Source organism: Haliaeetus leucocephalus, unplaced genomic scaffold, assembly GCF_000737465.1.
Source record: "Haliaeetus leucocephalus isolate CR32 unplaced genomic scaffold, Haliaeetus_leucocephalus-4.0 Scaffold136, whole genome shotgun sequence".
Classification (NCBI taxonomy): domain Eukaryota; kingdom Metazoa; phylum Chordata; class Aves; order Accipitriformes; family Accipitridae; genus Haliaeetus; species Haliaeetus leucocephalus.
Window position 1 is genome coordinate 2,631,635 of NW_010972572.1, and position 20,954 is coordinate 2,652,588.

General features: G+C 43.8%; 1 protein-coding gene across 1 annotated transcript in view; it reads left to right on the forward strand.

Moving 5' to 3' along the window:
• Positions 1-1,982: 1,982 nt before the first annotated feature.
• The window catches only part of BZRAP1 (benzodiazepine receptor (peripheral) associated protein 1), a 47,721-nt gene continuing 28,749 nt past the window's right edge, over positions 1,983-20,954 (forward strand). The window contains exons 1-11 of the mRNA XM_010585933.1: positions 1,983-2,009; positions 4,762-4,869; positions 5,729-5,812; positions 7,256-7,345; positions 8,648-8,770; positions 9,177-9,281; positions 9,634-9,684; positions 16,018-16,201; positions 16,536-16,756; positions 19,088-19,197; positions 20,798-20,907. Coding sequence (XP_010584235.1) covers positions 9,180-9,281; positions 9,634-9,684; positions 16,018-16,201; positions 16,536-16,756; positions 19,088-19,197; positions 20,798-20,907 — 778 coding nt within the window. The 5' untranslated portion in view covers positions 1,983-2,009; positions 4,762-4,869; positions 5,729-5,812; ... (1 more) ...; positions 8,648-8,770; positions 9,177-9,179. The remainder of the gene's footprint in view (positions 2,010-4,761; positions 4,870-5,728; positions 5,813-7,255; positions 7,346-8,647; positions 8,771-9,176; positions 9,282-9,633; positions 9,685-16,017; positions 16,202-16,535; positions 16,757-19,087; positions 19,198-20,797; positions 20,908-20,954) is intronic.

Genomic DNA, 20,954 nt, shown 5'->3' on the forward strand with positions numbered 1-20,954 from the left:
GGCGGGCCCGAGGCACCGGCGGGGTGCGCCTCTCCCGCGGCGGGGCCGAGCCACTCGCGGGCCGCCGGGACAGGCCCGCCGGGGGCCTCCGTTGCCTGCGGGGTGGGGCAGCGGGGCCTTTCCTTATCGCTGGGGGGCGAAGTCCTCCACAAAGGAGGTCGAAGCCGCGGTGAGGGGGCCGGGGCCGGCCTAGGGGCTCAGCCCACCGCGGGGGCCGAGGTCTGGGCCGGTCCTGGTGGGCGCTCCTGGGAGCCGGAGCCGGGGGTGAGGGGCCGGCAGAGGCCTCCAGGGCCGCCGGCTGGCAGGCGGGTGGGTGCGTGGGGCCGGGCCGGGGGTGCCAGGTGCGGCCCGCTGCCCCCCAGCTCTGGCGGTTTGTGGGTTTCGCGAGCCAGGGCCGGCACCGCGGGTTCCGCTGGCTCCTGGTGGGTTTGTTTTGTGTGAGTTCACCCGGGTTCTTTCCGAAGTTTTCCGCACCCGCGGTGTCCCGTGGCAGAATTTCACATCTGTAGGCTGTGTGAGGATGGGCAACTCATCATCCCCCCAAGCTCCCAGCAGCTGCTCTCATTTATTGCTCCCCATTGCTTATAGAAGATGTATTGAATATTCATTCCTTGTTCATCTTTCCTAAGTCACTCATGAGTTTATAGGCCCCTCTTCTTCAGCTGTTATTTTATTTCTTTCTAGCCTCTTTCATTATTCAGTGTTAATCATCTTTGTTTTCTTCTTTTGTACATTTTCTCTGTCATTTTTGTGTTGGGGGAAGCAGCGCTGCATGCAGTATCCCAGACACTGTGTCATTGATTTATATGGTGGCATAATGAAGTTTTCTCTCCTTTTCCCAATAGATCTTTTTGCCTTTTTGTCTAAGCAGTGGGTTCTGTTAAAACATCATTTGTCTGATGGCCCTCTGTAATCTCAGTATCATGAGGCCCTCTCCACCATTTGTCTCTTTGCTATATCAGTACTTGAAGAGCACGGTTCCTGCTGCCTCCTTTTTAGTCCTCTCATTTTTACTAGATATTTACCCAAGAGAAAACCTTTCCCCTCATCCTGTGGTGGCTCAGTTTCTGCAGAAGCCTTTCAAAGCACTGCAGCTGAATGTGTTCAGAGCACCCAAGCAGATTGTACCTACTGGATCTCTCTTACCTGTTTGCTTGCTGACACATTAGAAAAACTCTTTATAGATTTGTGAATGTGGGGTTTTTTTCCCCAATATATGTTTGTTTGGTTTTTTTTAAGTATCTGCCTAATCTTTGTTGCAATTTCTATTAGTTTGCCCAGAGCAGGTGTTAAATGTACTGGTCTGTGTTTCCACAGATCTCCACTGGGATACTCTTAATACTTGACATTTGCCACCTTCCAGTTATTTTGTATTAAGGCACTGTCAGGGAAGTGACACACTGCACGTCTTGATTCAGTTACTGCTGAAGTGAGAGGTTCAGTTCATGCTGAAGGGGGTTTTTGAACCCCTGGGTGAATATTGTCTAATCTTGGTGATTTGTTACTCTTTATTTTGTTCACTTCCACAGTTCTTATAGACAGTTCAGTTTGAGAGAGATCCTCAGCACTGTTCTTCATAGTTTGAGATTTCTGCCCTTGTGGCCCCTCACGCCCCAAATTCCTCCATGATGAAGAGGGATGCACAGACTTTTTTTTTCCCCTCTGCTCTGCCCTTGTCTTCCTTGAATGGCCCTTCCATACCTTGGTTTTCAACTGACCCTGCAGGTTCTGTCAGACAAAAACATGTATTACAGCCTTTCTCATGAATGCTCTTTATTTCTCTGATTCAGGAGAGTCTGTCGTCATTGTCAAAAGTTTTTCTGGCTGATAAATAGCAACAAGACTAAGCCCAACAGCAGTAGTGAAGGGGGAGCAAGGAGGCTGTTGCCAGTGTCTTAGCTGAAACCTGTAGTGCAGAACACCCTGGACTCAACGGGCTGTATTCATGCGGGCGCAGTAGTGCCATGTGGAGGAGGAAGTCAGCTCTTGGGGAAGTAACCACAGTTATCGTAATTAAAAGAAATTACTTTGTTCTTCTGTCCTGCTCCTCAGTACATGGCATCAGTGCAGTATCCCCCAGCTTTCAAAGAACTTCCTCAGAGTATAAAAAGCAACCTTCTCCTCTAAGTGTCCTTGGAAAATACCATTTCTCTGTTCTCCTTCTGATTTCTCCAGTTCTTTATTTAGGGTTTTGGGTTGATGTTTATCTCTGTAATGTCAAATCATAATTTAGCAGGGATTTTTTTCAGTGGTGGTAGTGGTGTGTAAACAGCCTCCTGTTCACCACTGCTTGTTCCCACTGTCCCTTCAGTTGTGTCAGTGCAACCCATATTGAGCAGTGGGTTGTGATGGATCTGAGTTAAAGACAACCTAGCAAACCCAGCCTTCTTCCTGCCTTGTCCTGAAACCTGCATCAGTTTTCTGGTCCAGCTCTGCCTGACACTGCACAGAGCTGCCCTGGCACAGCTGTGGGAATGGGCCATGGCTAGGTGGAAAATGCTGTAGCAATTCTTTTGCGGCAGGATTGCAATGATGCTTTCTGGGTGCCAAGGGCAGAGCTTTCAGAAAGTCTACAGCATTTTTAATTTACTCTGTTGTGTGCTTTAAACTTTCCGGTCATTTGCTAAAGTACAGATACTTCTGTGCCTGTTGGATATTTGGCTTTAGCTGGTACAGCCTGGGGATGCTGATCAGTTGTACAGCCCCACCCTGCTCTCTCAGCAGGGTCTCTGCCAAAGTCAGTGCACCCCAGGTTGATAGTGCTGAGGGTGGGAAGCAGCTGTTCTACACTGATTTTTAACTGTATGGTTGAACAGATTCCTTGCACCTGGCTCATTTGTTGAGCATCTTCCAGTCTGTGCTGTGAATGAGGTGGCACAGCTCCAGGTCACAGCTCTCTTTGTGATATGTGCCAGTCTCATTTATCAGTTGTTTAATATGGTGATGAGACTGGGTTCTGCGTAAAAATAGCAGTAGATGAGCATGTGGCTGGGGGCAAGTCTTTGTTCTTGGGTGGAAATTAGGTCCATGTGGGCAAATTTATAATTTTGTAATTTTTGTAAGTTGTCTGTAATTAGGAGTGTCATGATTTTGTTTAGCTGTTTGCTGGGAGATGATCACAAACAAGAAAATTTGTCTTGCATATCTATTTGCAAGAGAGCGTGACTTGTGAAGCATAGTACATGGTACTTGTGCAGTCAGTATCTAACCTTAGGTGGCATCCGTTAGCATTCCTTGGGGACCTAATTTCATTAAAGTTGACTAAAATGCAACATTTTCAGTTTGCAAGCAAGCATAATTTTGGAGGGGAGGTGTGAAATACAGATTTGAAGCTTGGCATGTGCCAAGTGGTTTAAAAAAAAAAAAAGTCCCAGAAACATTTGCACATGGATATTCCAGAGTGAAATACTGGTTTCACAGCATGTCTGAAAGCTCCCAAGAGCTGGCGTTTGTAAGGTACTGTGGCTTGGGTGGAGGATCTCCAGACTTCCAGCCACTGGTTGGTGCTCAGACTGCCAAACTCCTAAGTTAACCTTATTCCATGGGTGGTAGGGAATAATGTTCATGTGAGAGATGGTTTCAGAATTTTCCTTGTAGCAGAAAATGTGAAAACTTTGATAGCCTGGGCTTGAGTGTAGTCTCGGAGTTTTCTGACTTTCAGCAGTGGAGTCATGAATAGTTAAAACCTGTGGCTTTCAAGCCTAAAATAGGAAAAAGAAATCACATTTTACGTATAGTGCTTAGACAGTGTCCTAATGACTTACTGTAAAGGGAGCTCAGATTTCGTAACGTAGGTCCCTCAGTACTGTAGGTGTTCAAAGTGAAGTGAGAAATTCTGCTTCTGACAAGAGGTCAACCAAAGGTTAGAGGCTGAGATGGAGTCACAAAATCCTGCTGCTTGCTCACTGTACAAGTTGGCTTTGATGATCCTAAAGTTCTCCTGTCCCTAAAATCTGTTTATCAAAAGTGACTTTAAATTCGTTGTTTAAAACATTATCAAAGCCCTTTTTCTTCTGTTTACCTCAGGCCTTGCCTTGCTGTCACAGATTACTCTAGGCAGACAATGTCAAGTCAAATATCAGTTGAGAGAGAAAATTCAGAGGATTAAAGGTGTGTTTGTCTGTAGCCCAAATTAAAAGGCATTTTATTAGAAACTTGTGTACAGAAAAGTGTCTCCTTTCATCTGGTTTGGTGGTGGCACATAAGCCATAGCACATCTGCTGCCATTTCAGTCCTTCCCAGCTACTAGCTGAGGTGGGATGCTCCATTTCTTGGTATTTTTTGTCTGCTCTTCCCTGCCTTTAGATTCTGACATCTTCACTGATTTCTGCTTTCTCTTGTTTATGAGGGTTGTGTTCTCCCATCTGACCAGCTTCCATCTTCTTTTTATTGCTTTGGAGAGGACCATGAAAGGTGTTGCTGATGCTTCTCATTGAAACCTTAGATGAGGCACAAAGGGGAACTCAGATCTGAGAGCTTTCTGGAGCCTACTGTTGCATGTGGGTGGTTTGGTCAAGCTGGATTGATTGGTGCTGGGCTCCAGAAGACTCCCGGCACAGTTCTCTGGTGGCTGAGAGATCCCTGGCATAGTGTTCACCTTTCTCCATGTCCAGTCGTGCAGTTCAGAGATCAGGAGTTTTCATGTGGAGCATTGCTCTCCCAGGTGGTACTGCCAGGAGAGCCTCTTCTCCCTCGGTGTGCATGGTGTTCTCTGTAGTCCTGGCTGTCCCTCAGCTCTCTGGCATCTTGCTTGCTTTCCAGGTGGAACCAGCTGTGCAACCGCTGGGACCTGCCTCTGAAGGACATGAAAATTTCCTTCCCAAAAATGCAATAACAGACCAAGAGAGCAGCCAACAGATACAGCAACTGGTGAGTTGTGAACATGGTTTTGGGTAAAGGAGTCCTATACTTTTTCTTGGGGTTTTCACCTGTGCAATCCAGGCAGAGATTTTGGGGACTGAAGTCTTTTTAGGTGCAGCTGCTGTGCAAAAGTGGGAAGCTTGAGGAATCGGTGGGAAAACACAGGCCGTCTGCATGGAGAGTGTTGCTGGGTGGCAGCTCCAGGTATTGGGCTGGGTGTCACACTAAAACTAGATGGAAACACGCCAGTAGATTGTGTGCTGTGTTTGGTTTAGTCTTATTTGAACTGGGAACAGATATGACTGACCTGGAACAGATGTCGTGTGAGGAATATGACCCTTGTCAATTATTCCAGCAAACTAGGACAGTTCGCAGTGAGGTTTAGCAGTTCTTATCTATCTGAGGAACCAGGAGTGGTAGTGAGTAACTGCAGATAAAGGTGCATAACCAGAGGATGTCTGCTCTCCGTTAGATGTCATTTGGATTAGAATAGGAGCTAAGATAGCACAGCTAGTGTTTCAAGCTGAATATTTTGCACAGCTGTATCTTTGTCCCCTGTATCCTGTCCTCCATACTATCCTGTACAAATAGGTACGATCTGTGCAAATGGGAAAAGGAGAACTGTTTCCAGAAGCTGAAAGACTTGGGGAAGAGTGGAATAGCTGTTTCACTTTAAAAGTTTCTTGGTTTTAATACCTTTTACAAAAAAACTCCCTTGGTTTCTATATTGTTTATGTTTGCCACGAAGAGATTTTCTTAAGAAAATAAAAATAGCTAATACAGCATTGGGTCTGAGACGCTGGGCTTGAATTTCTTATGCATTTTAAGAATGTGGATTTGCTGATCTACTTATACTTGTTTTGTGCAGGAATTTGAACTCAAGAAAAAGCGCAAAAAATGTGAAAACCTTGAGCATGAAGTGAGGAAAAAGCATAAAAGATGCCAAGAACTAGTAAGTGTTCTTGTTGCCTACTGTTGTGAGCATAATGGTAGAAGAGGAGGTTGTGTGTCTCTCTTGGATTCCCTTCAGTTTATCTTAATAAGGAATCACCAGTCTTTCTCTTAATTTGAACAGTGTCACAAATTTTGGGCTCCAGCCCTTGAGGCTGGAATTGTTTATTTAGCTTTCAGCTAGCTGTGGGTTGAATATAGCTACATAAATTACCACGTGAAACTCTGTGGCCTTTGCTAGTTTGAGTTGGTACTTACCATTTTCACATGCACTCCAGACAAGTGTTGAAAGATTTCTACATCTTGAGATGGTAATTACAAAAACCCATGGTCATTTTCTTGTGCTTCTTATTTGTTGGATGAAATCTTGCCTTTGTTTAATTTCATAGAGGTTTTGCAGGTCATATCACAGCATCTGGATTTCTCCCTTCTGTTTCTACTTTGCTGAGCAGTACTGGTGGCATTAGTGACTATGACAATGTATAGTTTCACCCAAGGGTGCTTACCTTCTGAATAGATGTTTTATGTCTTGCTGAAATCTCAGTTCAGGTCAGTTCTAATGTGCAGCTCAGACTCGTGTGCAGTTCATAGTGCATAGCTCAGCCTCATTGTCTGGGTTAGAATGGGGCGTTTAAGGAATAAGTTGGTCACTGTATGTTGTTAGACAGTAGCTTTTCAAGGTCAGGAAGGGACCAACTCACCTTGAAGTACTGGGACTTAAACTGTGTGCACAGGGAATTAGCAGTTGAGATAGCCAGAAAATATTTGATGATCCATAAAACTTTGGGATGGGGAGATGTGTGTGTGTCTATGTGGAGTCATGTGATTATGCAACTATTAAATTCCTCTAATGCTGTACAAAGTTGCTGCAGATGGACTGGACCTGACAAATTTAGTCAGTGTCTCTCCATATGTCCGTGGCCTCCTGCCTGCTCAGACTATTCTCTAAGGCAGAGTGATAGCTGGCTCATGTTGCTTTCTTAACTCCAGACTGAATCCTGGTTTCAGAATCAGCCATTTAAAACTCTTTTGAGTTTGCAGTCTAGAACTCTCTTTGTCATCATTCTTCCAAATAATTTTTCTTCCTTAACTGAAATTTGTCAAGGCTCTGATCTTGAACCAACAGTGAAACTTGATGAATTGTTGTAGGTGGAGATGATATGTAAATAATGTGACACTGGAGCTGTGAAGTAGACAAGGAAATGTCTTTCTCATTCTGGGCTTGGACGCTACATAAATGGGAAAGGAAGCTTAAGAGATTGTCTGACACAAGGCTGGTATCTGCTTCAGTGGTGCTGCATGCTGTTGCCTTCCACTTCTCAGGCAGCATCCCATCAGCATACTGCACCATCAGTCAAGAGGAGCAGTGGAGCTGCTCTGCAGAAAAATTTGGGGGAGTTAGTCTGCGGGCCTTGGTGTAGTAATGCCTGCTCTTTCTGGACAGGAGATCCAGCTGCAGGAGGTACAAAGTGAAAATGCACGACTGGCCGAAGAGAACTTGCAGCTGAACGAGAAGGCTGAATGGGCAGGACAGGTAAAAAGCAGTATCTTTGTCAGATGGAGCATTAGTTTCTGTAAAATTTTGCTGAGAAGAACTTGCTAGCATGCTAGTTTTCAAGTTGCCAGCTGAGTAATGGTCATGTGCCCATCTGTATACCTCTCTGTCCTGCGTACCCTGTGGTAACTGCAAGCAGAGCAGTTAACTGCCCTATTTTTATTACAGAGTTTCCCAAGACTTGACTGAGATGCTTTGTCCTTACTGAAGTTCCTACTTGGTTTACCTGTGGTAACTTGTTAATGAGTTCATAACCAAAGACAGACAGTGGTTAGTGGGGAGCAGTGTGCACTGGTCAGGGCGGTAGTAGAGCAGAACCCATCACTGCAAGTGGTGCAAGCATATGGCGTGTTTGAAAGTCCTCAGTCACGTCTGACATTTTTTTGTCTTCCTCAAAGAGGGGTTTTGGTGGATGATGATGGGGCAGGGGAGAAAGCCACCCCTGCAATTCAAAGCTGCCCTTGCCAGATGGAAAACCCAAAAGCAGGGACAAAGGCAGGATGCTTGCACTGTTCCGTTTGCAGAGCAGATTTCAGGGGAGGGCGGCTGCATCTCAGAGGGTTCTGTTCTAGGAACATGTTGCATGTGAGAATGGTGGAAGAGTTGGTACTCCAATGAAGATTCTCCATGGGTTACTGTTTCCAGCTCCTTCTCTGGACAAATGTAATGCACAAGAGTTAGAAAGTCACTTGTCTGTCCCATATGTCAATGTTGCCACCATGCATAAGGCTTCTCACTTACTTAATAACTGTTCTAAGTGGAAATGTTTGTCTTTGCTTGATAATCTGCATTGCTAATAGTCATCAAGCCATAGTACACTCTAGAATCAAAACATATTGCTGGAATTCCCTGTGGTAAGTGGAGGAGGTAAACATGATTTCAGCAGGCTACTGAACTTTCTGTACTGTTCTCTGTGTTTAATCCTACCATCTAGGATTACAAAAAAAGCACAAACGTCTACAAGCTTTTTTATCTCTTCAGTATGTAGCATGTTCATATCCCAGTCCCTTCCTCCTTGCAAATGGGGAGGGGAGATGAGTCTAGTGGGAGACGCAGTATGTGCAAATAAAATGTTCATCACATTGAGGACTGATAAAAATGCTTGTGTATTTGTTTTGAGTGAAAGCTGGAGGGAAAGGAGGATCATGATTTTGGTATCATTACAAGTAGAAAGCAGGTCTGCAAAACAAGCTATTGAGATAGAGAAATAAATTGTCCTCCATTATTTATACAAGGAATACCTATGGCTACTTGTGCTAATTGAAAATCCTTTCTCTTCAGGTTGAATCTGAGAATGCTGACCTGAGATTGCAGGTTGTTTTGGTTACTAAGGAACGGGATTCAGTAATTCAGACGAATCAAGGACTCCAAACCAAGCTGGAGAATCTAGAGCAGGTGCTGAAGGTCAGTAGGATCCACATGGCTGGAAGGACTGTCCAGACACTTAGTGCTTCTTTTGGGTGGCACATTTTTTCTCTTTGCTTTTTTTCTCCATTCTTTTGTTTCTGTTCTTCTGTGGGGAATTCTGCTTCTGTGGGATCCTGGAACATGGCATTCCAAAGTAGGCAGAAGTGCTTTAGAAAGGCTGCTTCAGGGATTTGGGTGGGAGGGGAAATAAGGTGGCCATCACTGATTTAAGGATTTTCTTTGACTGTGTTACTCTGGCTTGTGCTAAGAGTTTCTTACTTTCTCCTCTGTTTGATGATATGAAATACAAGCAATGTTTTGACTTCGTGGCTCATGATAGGACACAGGACAGTATTGCAGTGATATAATGTCACCCTTCATCTGTCTGTGAATTTTTCTGTAGCACATGAGAAATGTGGCTGAACGAAGGCAGCAGCTGGAAGTCGAGCACAAGGAAGCGCTGCTAGTCCTGCAGGAGAAGCAGGAGGAAGTCAGACGTTTGCAGCAGGTATGCAGTGTGGGAGAGAATGGACATTTTACTCTCTGAATCCCTGGAAAGTGATGGGTCTCCTGCACCTTGTTTCCATGGAAGTGCAGAGTATGGAGGAGATATATGTGAGTTTACAGGATAAAGTAAACCAGGGAAAAGTGTCTGCATCTAGGTGAACTCTGGCACCTGAGCAAAGTGAAGGCTTTTCTCATGAATGGTAGTTCTGATCTCTCACTGATGTTTGTCCAAAGACCAGAGATGCTTTCAGTCTGTGTTTTAAATCTGTAATGGTCTATCAAGGTGGGATGATAGTAGAAGTGAACTTAGGTAGGCAGCTTTCTTATTTACTCTATTTCTTATTTCTTCTTAGGCACAGGCAGAGGCAAAAAGAGAACATGAAGGAGCAGTACAGCTTCTAGAGGTAAGACAGAAGAAAACAAGATGGTTTAGTGGCTGCAGATTTGGTATGTTTTGTTCTTAGTGTCAGCGTTCTTGCTGCTCTGGGTTTTGTTGGTTCTTGAGCAAAATACTTTAACGTCTTGATTGGATGCAACGTGTTGCTGCCGTGAACAGGTATCAGTTGTGCTGGCAGAGTAGTCTTTGGGGTCAAAGTTTTCGGGGATTAAATCCTGGCCTGCCTCAGTCCTCAGATAGGTTACTTCATCCAGATTGTGCCCAACAGCTCTTTCAGGGATGCGTTTAAGTTACCAACCTCAGATCTGCCTGCTCCATTTTCCAGGATCATCTGCAAGGAGGAAGAATACTTGCATCCATGTGACTTGAAATTTCTTTTGTGTATATCTGCTGTATGCTTTTTATTAGGGAAAAAAAGGAGAAATGTGGCCTTTGCATGAGCATAACGAGTAATGAAGTTTGAGGCAGCTCCCTTGTCCCATTTGCTAGTCTGGGACCAGCTGTGTGAGTGCTCTGACATCCACACAGAACACACTTTGTCATGGTGGCAGACGGCCTAACGGTGCAGCCTGGCACATGTGATGAGCACTGTTCTGATTTTGATTTGCATTATCTCAGTGTTTATCAGGATGACTTTGGAGAAAACCTTGGCTGTGGATTCCTGGAGCTGCAAAGGCAAAGCATCAAACCCTGGAACTTGATGTGGTGATTTAGTGGCTGCCAGAGAATTGGGTTAGCTGTGATGGCAAATGGGGCAGCTTCTGCTCTCTCAGTCCACTGAGGTTTTCTGAGTACTGAAACATCTGAGACCGAGCAGAATGCCTCACTGTACAGCACCTGGACAGTGAGATCTCATGCTAATGAGGCCATGGCCCTGTCTGTAGTGGTGACCTACAGTCAGAGAGAGCCTGAATTGCCTGTGTCCGCTGCAGTGCAGCAGCTCTGTGGCTGTTAGGGGCCCAGAAGAGTTGAGCGAGATGGTAAGTGTCCTTGATGGAGGAGATTGCTCCATGGCTGCAAATAGCATCTCCTTTGAAGGGGGCCTGACCTGTATCTGAGCTGTAGAGCATGAGAGTGCTGGGCTCCTACTGAATGGAATTGAAATTGTTGCAGGCTGGGTGAATATCGTGGGGAAGTGACATTATGTATTGCCCCATTGCCATGTCCTTTCTGGGACATCTGCTTTTGGCTGCAGAGACAGGATCATAGCTGATATGGGTGCTGCTCTTATGTCAGTTGGTGTTTAGCTGGCTTCTTAGCAGCCTTTAAGGGAAGGGAGGTTTGATGCTTGCCAAACGTTTTCTGAACTAATTCATTGAAGGATTAGAGAAGCTACTTAGGTTTAAACGAGACATCTACCTGTGCAGAGGAAGAAAGGGACAGTCATTTTGTTTTATGTTTGAGAGGCTGGTCATGTTCTTCTGCACGGGCCTCATCAGTTAAATGTTCTTGCTTTCATGTTACTGGTATGGAGATGCTTTATGAGTCAATGACACCAGGTGGACCAAAGAAAGAGATATTGTCATTAAAAGCTAGTTTAATGTGGAGCAACAGTCATTTAAATGACTTAACTATAATCATAGTCATTCCAGAACATCAGTGTAGGGCAAAATTAGGGGGTTTGGGGTGTCTACACTGTGTATTGTCATTTTTACTTGTGTTTGGATTACTTTTTGATGTAATATTAGTGAAGAATGAGTGTGGTCCGTTTCCCTGTTGGAAGAGTTCAGTCATATGATTGTCATAAGTGGAGTCTCCCTCCTTGGAGATGTCAAAACTCAACTAGACAAAGCTCTCGGCAACCTGCTCTAGCTGACCCTGCTTTGAGCTGATGGAGTTGGACTAAGTGATTTCCAGAGCTGCCTTCCAACCTCAGCTATTCTGTAGTTCTGTGATAAGGCAGTGATGGGGGTGAGTAGAGGTATGGGATGGTTTCTGTGTGCAGAAATGCCATGGATAGAAGGACTGTCTCGGCTTAGAAAGAAAACCTTGAGGGTTATGGTCATGGGAATGAAGTTGTTCAGTAGTAGTTCCAAAGTATGAGACAACATTCTCAACTGCCTTTTGCACTGCATAGATGCAAAAGGCGACAGCCTGATTTCAGGAATCCAGTGTAGAATTTTGTTGGGAAGTCCAGTGAACAGAGCTCAACTTTGCTTGTTTTCCCTGACCTAGGAGCAGGGTATATGACTGAGCAGGCTGTTAGCTGCTTGAAATCGTGTCAAAGCCAGTTTCTGAGCTGTGCTTTGATTCCCAACACCTCCTTGGTCTCAGACCTGGGGAAAGGTCTGGACACAAACTGTCCATGCTGTTGATTTTATGGGTGGTTGCAATGTGCTGGGAAAAGAGGGTTTGAAATTTAGCACTGATACTCAAAGCACATTGTGACTTGGCTCAAAGCATATTGTGATTTGGAGGCCCTCAAAAAGCTCATGGTTATCTTACTCATGCATTTGGTATGTGGGATTTGGCTTTTGTTTAGGAAGCAGATGCTTCTGGTAATGAGGTGGGGATCTCAGTATGGAACAAGGCAGACACTGTAAGTCAGTGAGAAAACAATTTCATTCAAACTGAGGGTTGGGTTATCTTTGGCAGATTGTTGATTTTTGGCTAGTGTAACTACTGATGTGGTTTTATATCTCTTTTTGCTTTTCTTCTTGCTACCAGAGTACTTTGGATTGCATGCAGGTACTGCTATAATCCTGTCAAACAGGACATTTTTCTCCTCTGTCCTGACTTTGACAGTTGCTTGATATTCTTGTTTTAACTATACTCTGGAAAAGATTGCAAGAGTGTCACCTCCAAGAAATAAATGTAATTAAAGGAGCTACCACTATGAGTTTGATGGAGCAGCTGCTTTTCTGTTTAAATGCTTTGCTTTTGCAATGAATTAGAATTAGGAGCTTTATTTTTTTTAGCATTTCCAGATTTCTAGAATTGTCCAACTGTGCACCTTCTTCACATGTCACATACATTTAAAGGTCTTTTGGGAACTACTTGCAGTCCAAGAGTGAAGTGTTTCCTTCAAAACCTGAAAGCAATAGCAATACCATTGCAAATGAAGGTGTTGTGGAGAAAAAGACAGGTCCTGCTGGCTTTGTAATTGGTTGGAAGATGGGAAACAGAGATTGTGAATAATAGTTTTCACAGAAGAGATAGTAACTAATGAAGTTACAGCCTGGGAGCTGTGCTTGCTGGCCTATTCACAAATTATTTGGAAAGAAGGCTTATATGGAAGTAATAGGGTTTATAGCTGATAGAAAACTTCTTTCAACAGTCGCCTTTGGATCTGACTGCAAAGAGCTGTGAGGAGATCTCACGAGTAATGGGGAGATTAAATGACAGGTAACACTGACTGTGCAAAGGCAGAAGCAGCCGTGACTAAACATGCACAGTGGTGGGCTCTGAACTACCTGTTGTGGCAGGAAATGCAGTGTTTGAGGTAGAGTGATTTTTTTTTTTTTTTTTTTTAAATGTCAGCTTAATTCACAAGTCTGGTCAAAAAGGCAAGTACAGTGTTGGGAACTTTTCTAAAAGAAATTGAGAACAGCCCAAGGACATTATTAGGGTATGCGCACATCCTGTACAAGTAGCATCCACATCTATTTGGAGTTATGGATGTGCCTTTACTCCCTTTGGCGTTAGCCCTGCTTTGAGCAGGAGGTTGGACTGCAGACCTGTAGAGTTCCCTTCTAGCAAAATTGTGATTCTCTGACTTCAGAAACATATAGCAGAAGATACAGAGAAAGATGACAAGGGACATCTGGATGGGGAACGTCATCTGTAGGAGAAGTGTAATAGAGTAGCCAAGAAGGAGAGTGTCCAAGAGGACAGGGCTGAGCTGGTGGTGGTTGGGTCTACCTTGGTGTGGAAAATCAGAGTGAGTTCCTGAACTGGTGGTTAGACTGACCCCACCAAGCTCTGCTCTCTGCTCTTGCAGCCTCTTCTGGTAATCATGCTATTCAATCTCAGTTGGTGTGAGGCCCCTTTTTCCCCGTTTTGGGTTGGGCATAGACACAGAAGTCTCCTCTCTCTTCTGTGTCTGGGGCTTGATTCCTGCTGGTTCCCTGAAGCTCCTGGCCATGTCCTTAGGCTCCTCTTTCCTTATGCCCCTGCCTCCTAGCACTGCCCTGGAAACTTGCTGCTTTCCCAGCTGTATATGAACCTCTGCGAGAAGTCTGCTAGAAGTCTGCATTGTGTATGATGTGGCAGTAATACTTAAGGGATATTTGTACATTGTTTTGAATAACACAAAATGTGAAAGATGCCTAACTAATTAGGTATCTCAGAATTAAATTGTGGATTATCCAAGCTATTGGCTTGGCCACCAGTATAAATGGATTTAAACTGTGGTTAATAAATTTACAGAACCAAGGTAATATTATGACACAATATTAAACACAATATCCAGATGCATCTGCTGGCTCAGGTCTCTAGACAAGATGGAAAAACTGTCTCTGGTCCTGGTTCTGTACCTGTCTCTTGTCGTAGGCTGTGTCCCAAGGTGGGATCGGGGACAGATGTTGGTCTACGCGAAGCTCTACTTTGATCCAGTGCAACTGTTCTTACTGTTCATGGTTTCATTTCTCTATTAAGATGTAATGTGTAGGGGAGAAGCATTTATGTGAAAGGTCTTAACTGTAAGTAAATTCAAACAGTCATGATTGCAGAGGAATCCTGTACAAGGTGACTTAGTGAACAAGGAGTTGACTCTGAGCAAGTGGAGAATGCAGACACTTCTGGAAGTTGCTCACAGCATCTCATAACTCTCTTTCATAGACAGTTATTTCTTGCTAGACTGCAGAGACTTCACCAGGCTTCCCTTAAAGACTGAGAGCACCTAGCTAGTTGTGAAGGAAACAAGTGATAAACTGACATGTTTAAAACAGATATGTCACAATAAAATAAAAATGCATGCACCCTTGTAAGTTGGTAGGGAGTGGTCTAGAAAGATTTTGTGGTACTCTGAGATCAGAAAGAAAGCTTTTTCCAGGTCAGATGTGTTATTTTTAGAGCTGCCTAAAACCCAGACTTTCTTTCTCACATAATATTTCAAGGCATGATTTATTTTTTGAGTTGGAAGGAGAAAAAGACACTTCAAAAACATTTTGTGGAGTGGAAAATTTTGAAGAGCACCATGCAGTCATCTGTTTTGATGCATTTTACCTATGCAAAATGATGACGAGTGACTGCAAAGCCTGGTGTGATCTCAGCCTAAAGATACAAAAGGGAACAAATGTAATCTCTTGCAAGGCAGAGCCTGTACCTTAGCCAGATACACTAATGCCAAATTAAATATTGTCTGCATTAACTCAGTTGAAGAGCTGCTGATCAGATGATATATTCCCATCCAGCACTAATGCTTTTTGTTTATTTATCACCTGAAGTGCACGAGCAGGGTCTGCAAAGGATACCTGTCTAGGAAGCCAGAATAAGCGCTTGCACAGTGGAAGAGTGAGAAGAGGGAAAGGAACAGTTGCATTTTCCTGGGAATTGATATGCCTGCAACTACGGAGTGTGTAGGGCTGTGTAGGGACAGCCAGGACTCAGCAATATTTTGGAATGGGAAGATCTAGTGATGGTAGAAAGAGAATACTATAAAATACAAATGGATCTCTAGTAGGAATGTGTCCTTCCCTCTCCATAGTATTTCCTCAAGGCTCCCCTGCATCTCATCTTGCTCAGATGTAGCTTTCTTGTACTCAGCATGAATTTTCCTGGAGCAAGTCAACCCTGTAGGACCTGGTGGCAAAGTGTGTGGACTGCCCGCATCAAAGAAATGTTCTGCAACACAGGCCAGTGTGCTGATGCTCTCTGCCCTTCCTAGTGCCTGGAGGAGCCAAGATCTGGAGGGACAATCAGGAGTACTGCCCGGAATGGTGGGGAGGCCAGGGTAAGGTTTTGGGAGCTCGCTGGAGCCTCTGGAGTGATGGATGAGATGGAGCATTGGGAGACCAATTCCTTTTGCAGATGTGATTTTAATGCTTCAATAAACATGCAAAGCCTTTTCAATCTTTTTAAGGCTTATTTATCTTTGACTTGTCTCATCTGGTCTTGTGCAGGGCTTGGATAGGATATTTAAGTTCAAACCCAGCATTTCGGGGATAATTCCTAATTGAGCTTGCAGTCAATCTCCTCATAGACGATGAGTTTCAGGTTTTCAAAGATACTATATTTGCGGAGCTGCCAGTTCCTAATTACTATTCCTGGGCAGGGCACACCTTTAGGTTCTTGGGAGTCTGAGACCCACTGAAAAGATGCAGCAAAGGCAGATGCTCTTTGGAGCCTCACTGGTGGTTTTGATATGGGTTTGTGCCTCATGTTGTGTCTCTCCTGTCAGGCCAGGGTGAAAGATCTAGAAGATCAGTGTCGCAGTCAAACAGAGCAGTTCAGCCTCCTGTCTCAGGAACTCAAACAATTCCGGCTTCAAACAGGAAAAATCGACCTTCTCACCTCTACGCTGGTGACTTCTGAGCTTCCTCTTGCTCTGTGCAGCTCTACCCCACAGCCCCACTGGGAGAAGGGTAATTGCTGGAGATGCCTGGGAGTGTTTTGACAAATGAGTAGTTATTTGTGTAAATGGAAAGGTGTAAAGGAAATAATGCAAATGTTTAGTTAACTTTTGGGATCTCTGTTTCTCTTTCTTGTAAATACCTTTGGTTCATTTTGTAGTCATGAAGAGAACTTAGCATTTCTCTGACCAAAGAGAGCCCAGGGTGTCCAGTCTGTTGCACTATTACATGAGTCCCATTTTTAGAGACTTGAGCTACTCTAAAGGGTGTTTGCTCATTGTGATGTTCGCTGCTGATCTTGTATTCTGCCTGTGGCTAAAAGTAATGGACAGATATTTTATTGCAGAATCGACTGTTCCTGGATTGCTCACTCACCAGAGTGTGAAGAAGGTTCACAATGAAGAGACTGATGAGTTGGAGTCGTCACAGTGGGCACCTGATGCCACTCTTGGCTCCCCAGTTGCTGCTGCCAGTTCTCAGAAACAAGCCAAGAAAGTGGAATCTCAGTCAAACTCTTCAAAATCAGAATCCATGCAGAACAGTCCAAAATCCTGCCCAACTCCAGAGGTCAGTATGGAAGTCCCCTCTGTGGCCTGTGCTTTCTAGCCACAAGGGAATAAATGCATTTCTGAGAGCACCAGTAGTGTTGCATTCATTCCCTCCTGGCTGCCTGAAGAAAACGGGAAAAACAAGAGAAAAGCTGTAGGAAAAAATTGAAAATGCCTTGGATAGCCATGTCTTTAATACTCATTTGAGCATATTGCTGTGCTCCAGGAAGGAAACAACTGGCTAGACAGAGTGCTGGGAGCTTGGATAAGGGGAGGTCAGTTGGTGGGAAGTGTAGGAAAGTTCTTGCTAAGCTTCCTTGTGACGTCTCAGCTACCATTAAAACACACAAAGGCTACAAACTGTTACTTTTAGCACGCTGAGAACTGGGTCCAGACTATTTTTGGCCTTGAGCTGTGGGTGAGGGGCTCAAACCTCTTTGTTGGTGTTTTTAGGTATTAAAATTTTACTTGGTGAAAGAAATAGTGAAAAGATGCTGAGTTTGTGCAAGCAGAGGGATGAAATTAATAGGCTTTGCTTGTTTGTGTCACCAAGATCTTGTAGATGGTTGCTGCTTCTCCTCCCCAGGAGCTCTTATGTAGTATTGTAGGGTTCACTTAAGTAGTCTTTCATACTCCCTGCTTTACATCACTTGATGTGACAATTTAGAGTAAAGTAGTGCTGCAAGTGGGGCTGGGTGTGATGGCATGGGAGGCAGCTTTTGCTCTTTTGGTCCACCGATGTTTCCTGAGTGCTAAAAGCTTTGAGGCCACATGGACTGCCTCATTGTACATGCAGAGGACACTGCAGTCTTGAGCTACCGAGGCTGAGGTGAAGGGATGCTGCTATGGCAGGCAGTGCCTATCACTGTGTAAGAACTCTGAGAAGCTGTCATGTTCAGAGTCAAAGCGAAGATCACACCTGGGGAGGAACAGGTATGTGACTATTATCAATTCTGTAGTGGGAAAAATTACTATTTTTTAGTTCAAGAGAAAGCTTGGAAGCCACCATGCCTCCATGGAGACATAAGGCCAGCAGTGCCTACAGAGGTCGGCATGGGATCCTTGGAAAAGAGCCAGTGTGTAGAGCATTTGGCTTCAGCAACACATGGTTATGGGAACACTCCAGTGTTAGCCAGGCTACTAAAACCTACTCCATTTGGATCTACCTTTGGGTGTTACAGGGTGCAGGTGTTTGTTACCCTAGGACGTGATGCAAGATTGCATTATGAGGAGTACGCTGCCTTGAAAAGGTGCTCTGAACTCTCAAAGATTGACTTTGGCAGGTCGTATACTAGAAAAAATACCTACTTTCTTTTCTGGTCCTGTGATGGGTCTTCATCAATAATACATTTGCCTTGAGGTCTGCTTTGAAAAGGCAGCTTGAATTCATTCATTGGCACCATTTCAAATAAACACAAGGGAAGTGCATTTCTTCAAAAGATATGATTGCGTTACATAACTCGTTGCCACTGGATGTAAAATTCCAAGATATCAATGGGATCAAAAAGACTGAGGCAAATTTCTCAAAGGTGCTTCAGGGAGTAGCCACCAAATGCATTCAGGGTACAGCCTCCAGCTTAGGAAGTCCATAAGTAGCTGATTGCTAGAAAGCGAGAGGCTATACCAGGAAAATTAGTATCATGCTTGCCCTGTCTCTTGTACACCTTCCTTCAGCACATGCTACTGGCTGTTATCAGAGCCAGCTGTTTGGACTAGGTGGCCCTACCAGTTCCAACCAAAGCTCTGTCTAATGTTCTGAAAGTACATAAACATCATATTGAAGTATTTACAGGTGCTGGAGGGGAACTGTCTGAACAAAAGCACTTAGAGACTTAGACATCTAATAGAGCTATAAGGTCTCCTTTGTTCAGATTACCCTGTTGCACACAGGGACAACTACCATTTAGAGGTAGCAAGAAATTAATATACTGAATTATGGATATGTAGGGTGGAAGGGGCCTTCAGAGTCTCTAGTCCAATCTCCTACTCAAGTGGGACTGTCACCAACACTAGGTCAGTGTGGCCATGGCTTTGCCAAGCTGAGGCTCAAAAGTTCTTCAAGAATGGAGATCTGCCACCTCAGCGGGAACCTGTCCCAAAGTTGTATCGCCCACCTGCGCAAGTTTTTCCTAATGTCTGACTGGAACTCCTGAAGCCGCAACTTGGAACTGTTGCCTCTTATTACTACTCTTTCACCTTAAAAGTCATTCTTCCAGATGGTCCTTAGCCCAGTGGCCAGACTGGCACAATACATGAGCTTAGAGGACTTGTTCACTGATGTTTGAATCCTTTGAGTGTTCCTTTACTCTGATTTGGGCCATACCATATCCTTCATCTTTAATGTTTTTAGGTGGACACTGCAAGTGAAATGGAAGAACTGGATGTTGACAGCATCTCTCTAATGCCAGAGCCAGGCAGCCAAGGCCCTGCAAAGCTCCAGGTGTTCTTAGCTCGATACAGGTACTGGGCCACTTCTTGTGGTCTATGAGGTTAGATGGGTTATCTCATAGTTGCCTGCTTTACACTCTTCTCTAGGATTCACCACTCTTAGCGGTGGATATTAAGTTAGACCATGTATCATATTCCTCCATAGGATTTTGAGACCTGTTATTTCCTGCACAAGCAAATCCAATGTGCTTAGCTTAACAAAAACATAGTAAGCTCATTTGTTGTTCAGTGAACAGCACTGTGTGAAACTTTTTTTTTTAATATGATATTGGATGGAAAATTGAGTTTGAATTGACACATTCTTTGAAATGTCAGATTTCTCCAGAATAGTCCAAGAAATTTTCTCCAAGAAAGTCTTATTCCAACGATTAAGAAAATTTCAGCCCAGAAATCCTGAATGAAAGTTTTTGACCAAAATCATTCTGGTTGTAATTTAAAAAAAAAAGAAGAAAAAAAAGGACAGAATAAACCCAGATTTTTCTGATAACTGTTGCAATCCACTGAACAGTGGCCACTAGCTATTTCCAGTTCAAAAAGTATTGGCATATCCTTCAGCTTTTAGACTGTCGACTGGGAAAAAGAGAACTGGGATGATTCTGTGCTTGTGAGGAGCAGATCAAATGTGATCTGTGTGTTCATTTCAGAATCTTGGACCCATAAGGTCTCACTCAGCTGATAGAGAGGGTAACATTGCTTTGGCATGTTGAAATCCCTTTTAAAGACTAAAAAGCAGGAATTAGCAGCAGGTGCTTGCAAAGATCAAGGTTTTTTATGAGGTATTTTCCTGTGATAGGCCCTCTGAATAGCTCAAGGATCCCTGGGTAGGCAGGTTAGAACTACTTGGAGTCCCAAACCTGTCACCAATGTATTTATCATTTTCATGCTAGTGGAACTTTTGGACTGCTGTTTAAAATGTGGAGTTACAGCACTGAGAGTTGTATAACTTGGATCCTGAGGGTTGGATAATTATGAAGAAAAAGGCTAGAAACCTTTTCTTCACTCATGTGACTTTCTTCTTGCATAAATCAGCTCATTCTTAGGGTTTTAAACATGAGAATTTTGAGATTCTGTGCTGTGCTTGTCCATGACAGTCATATGGCTGATAAAGTGTACCTTAAATGTTTGGGGTATTTTGATGCTTTGGGTTTTTTGGGGGTTGTTTGGGTTTTTTTTCCAAACTATTAAGTACATTAAATGTAGAGAGCTATCTACATAAAATAGTTAAGAGTACAGGTGAATTTAAGGATGCCTATTTTAGAAATACAGAGTCCTACAACTTACCTATTTGGTACACTCAGAAACACAGCAAGCACTTAGGTAATTCAAATCTTTTTTTAAACACTTTCTTGAGTCACTCTGATCTGCTCCTTCAGGCATCACAAGACATCTGTTCTGCTTCTCAGAAAATTATTGCTAGCTGCTATTTGAACATGGAGCAATATGTTAGTAGTTATATATAAACCATAAACTAGAGTCTTGACCTTTGTCTGTGGAATTTGCAGCTTGCAAAAAGTGGATGCAGTCCCAGTGAACTGTAAGCTGATAGCACAGCTTGAATGTGTTGCTGTGAAAGTTCCTATACAAAGTAAGTCTTCATATGTAAATATTTCAGCTACAATCCTTTTGATGGACCTAATGAAAATCCAGAGGCAGAGCTTCCGCTGACTGCTGGAGAATATATTTACATCTATGGAGACATGGATGAAGATGGCTTCTTTGAAGGTGTGTTTCGGTAGAATGAAATGTGACTGAACTGCTGTGAAGAGGTG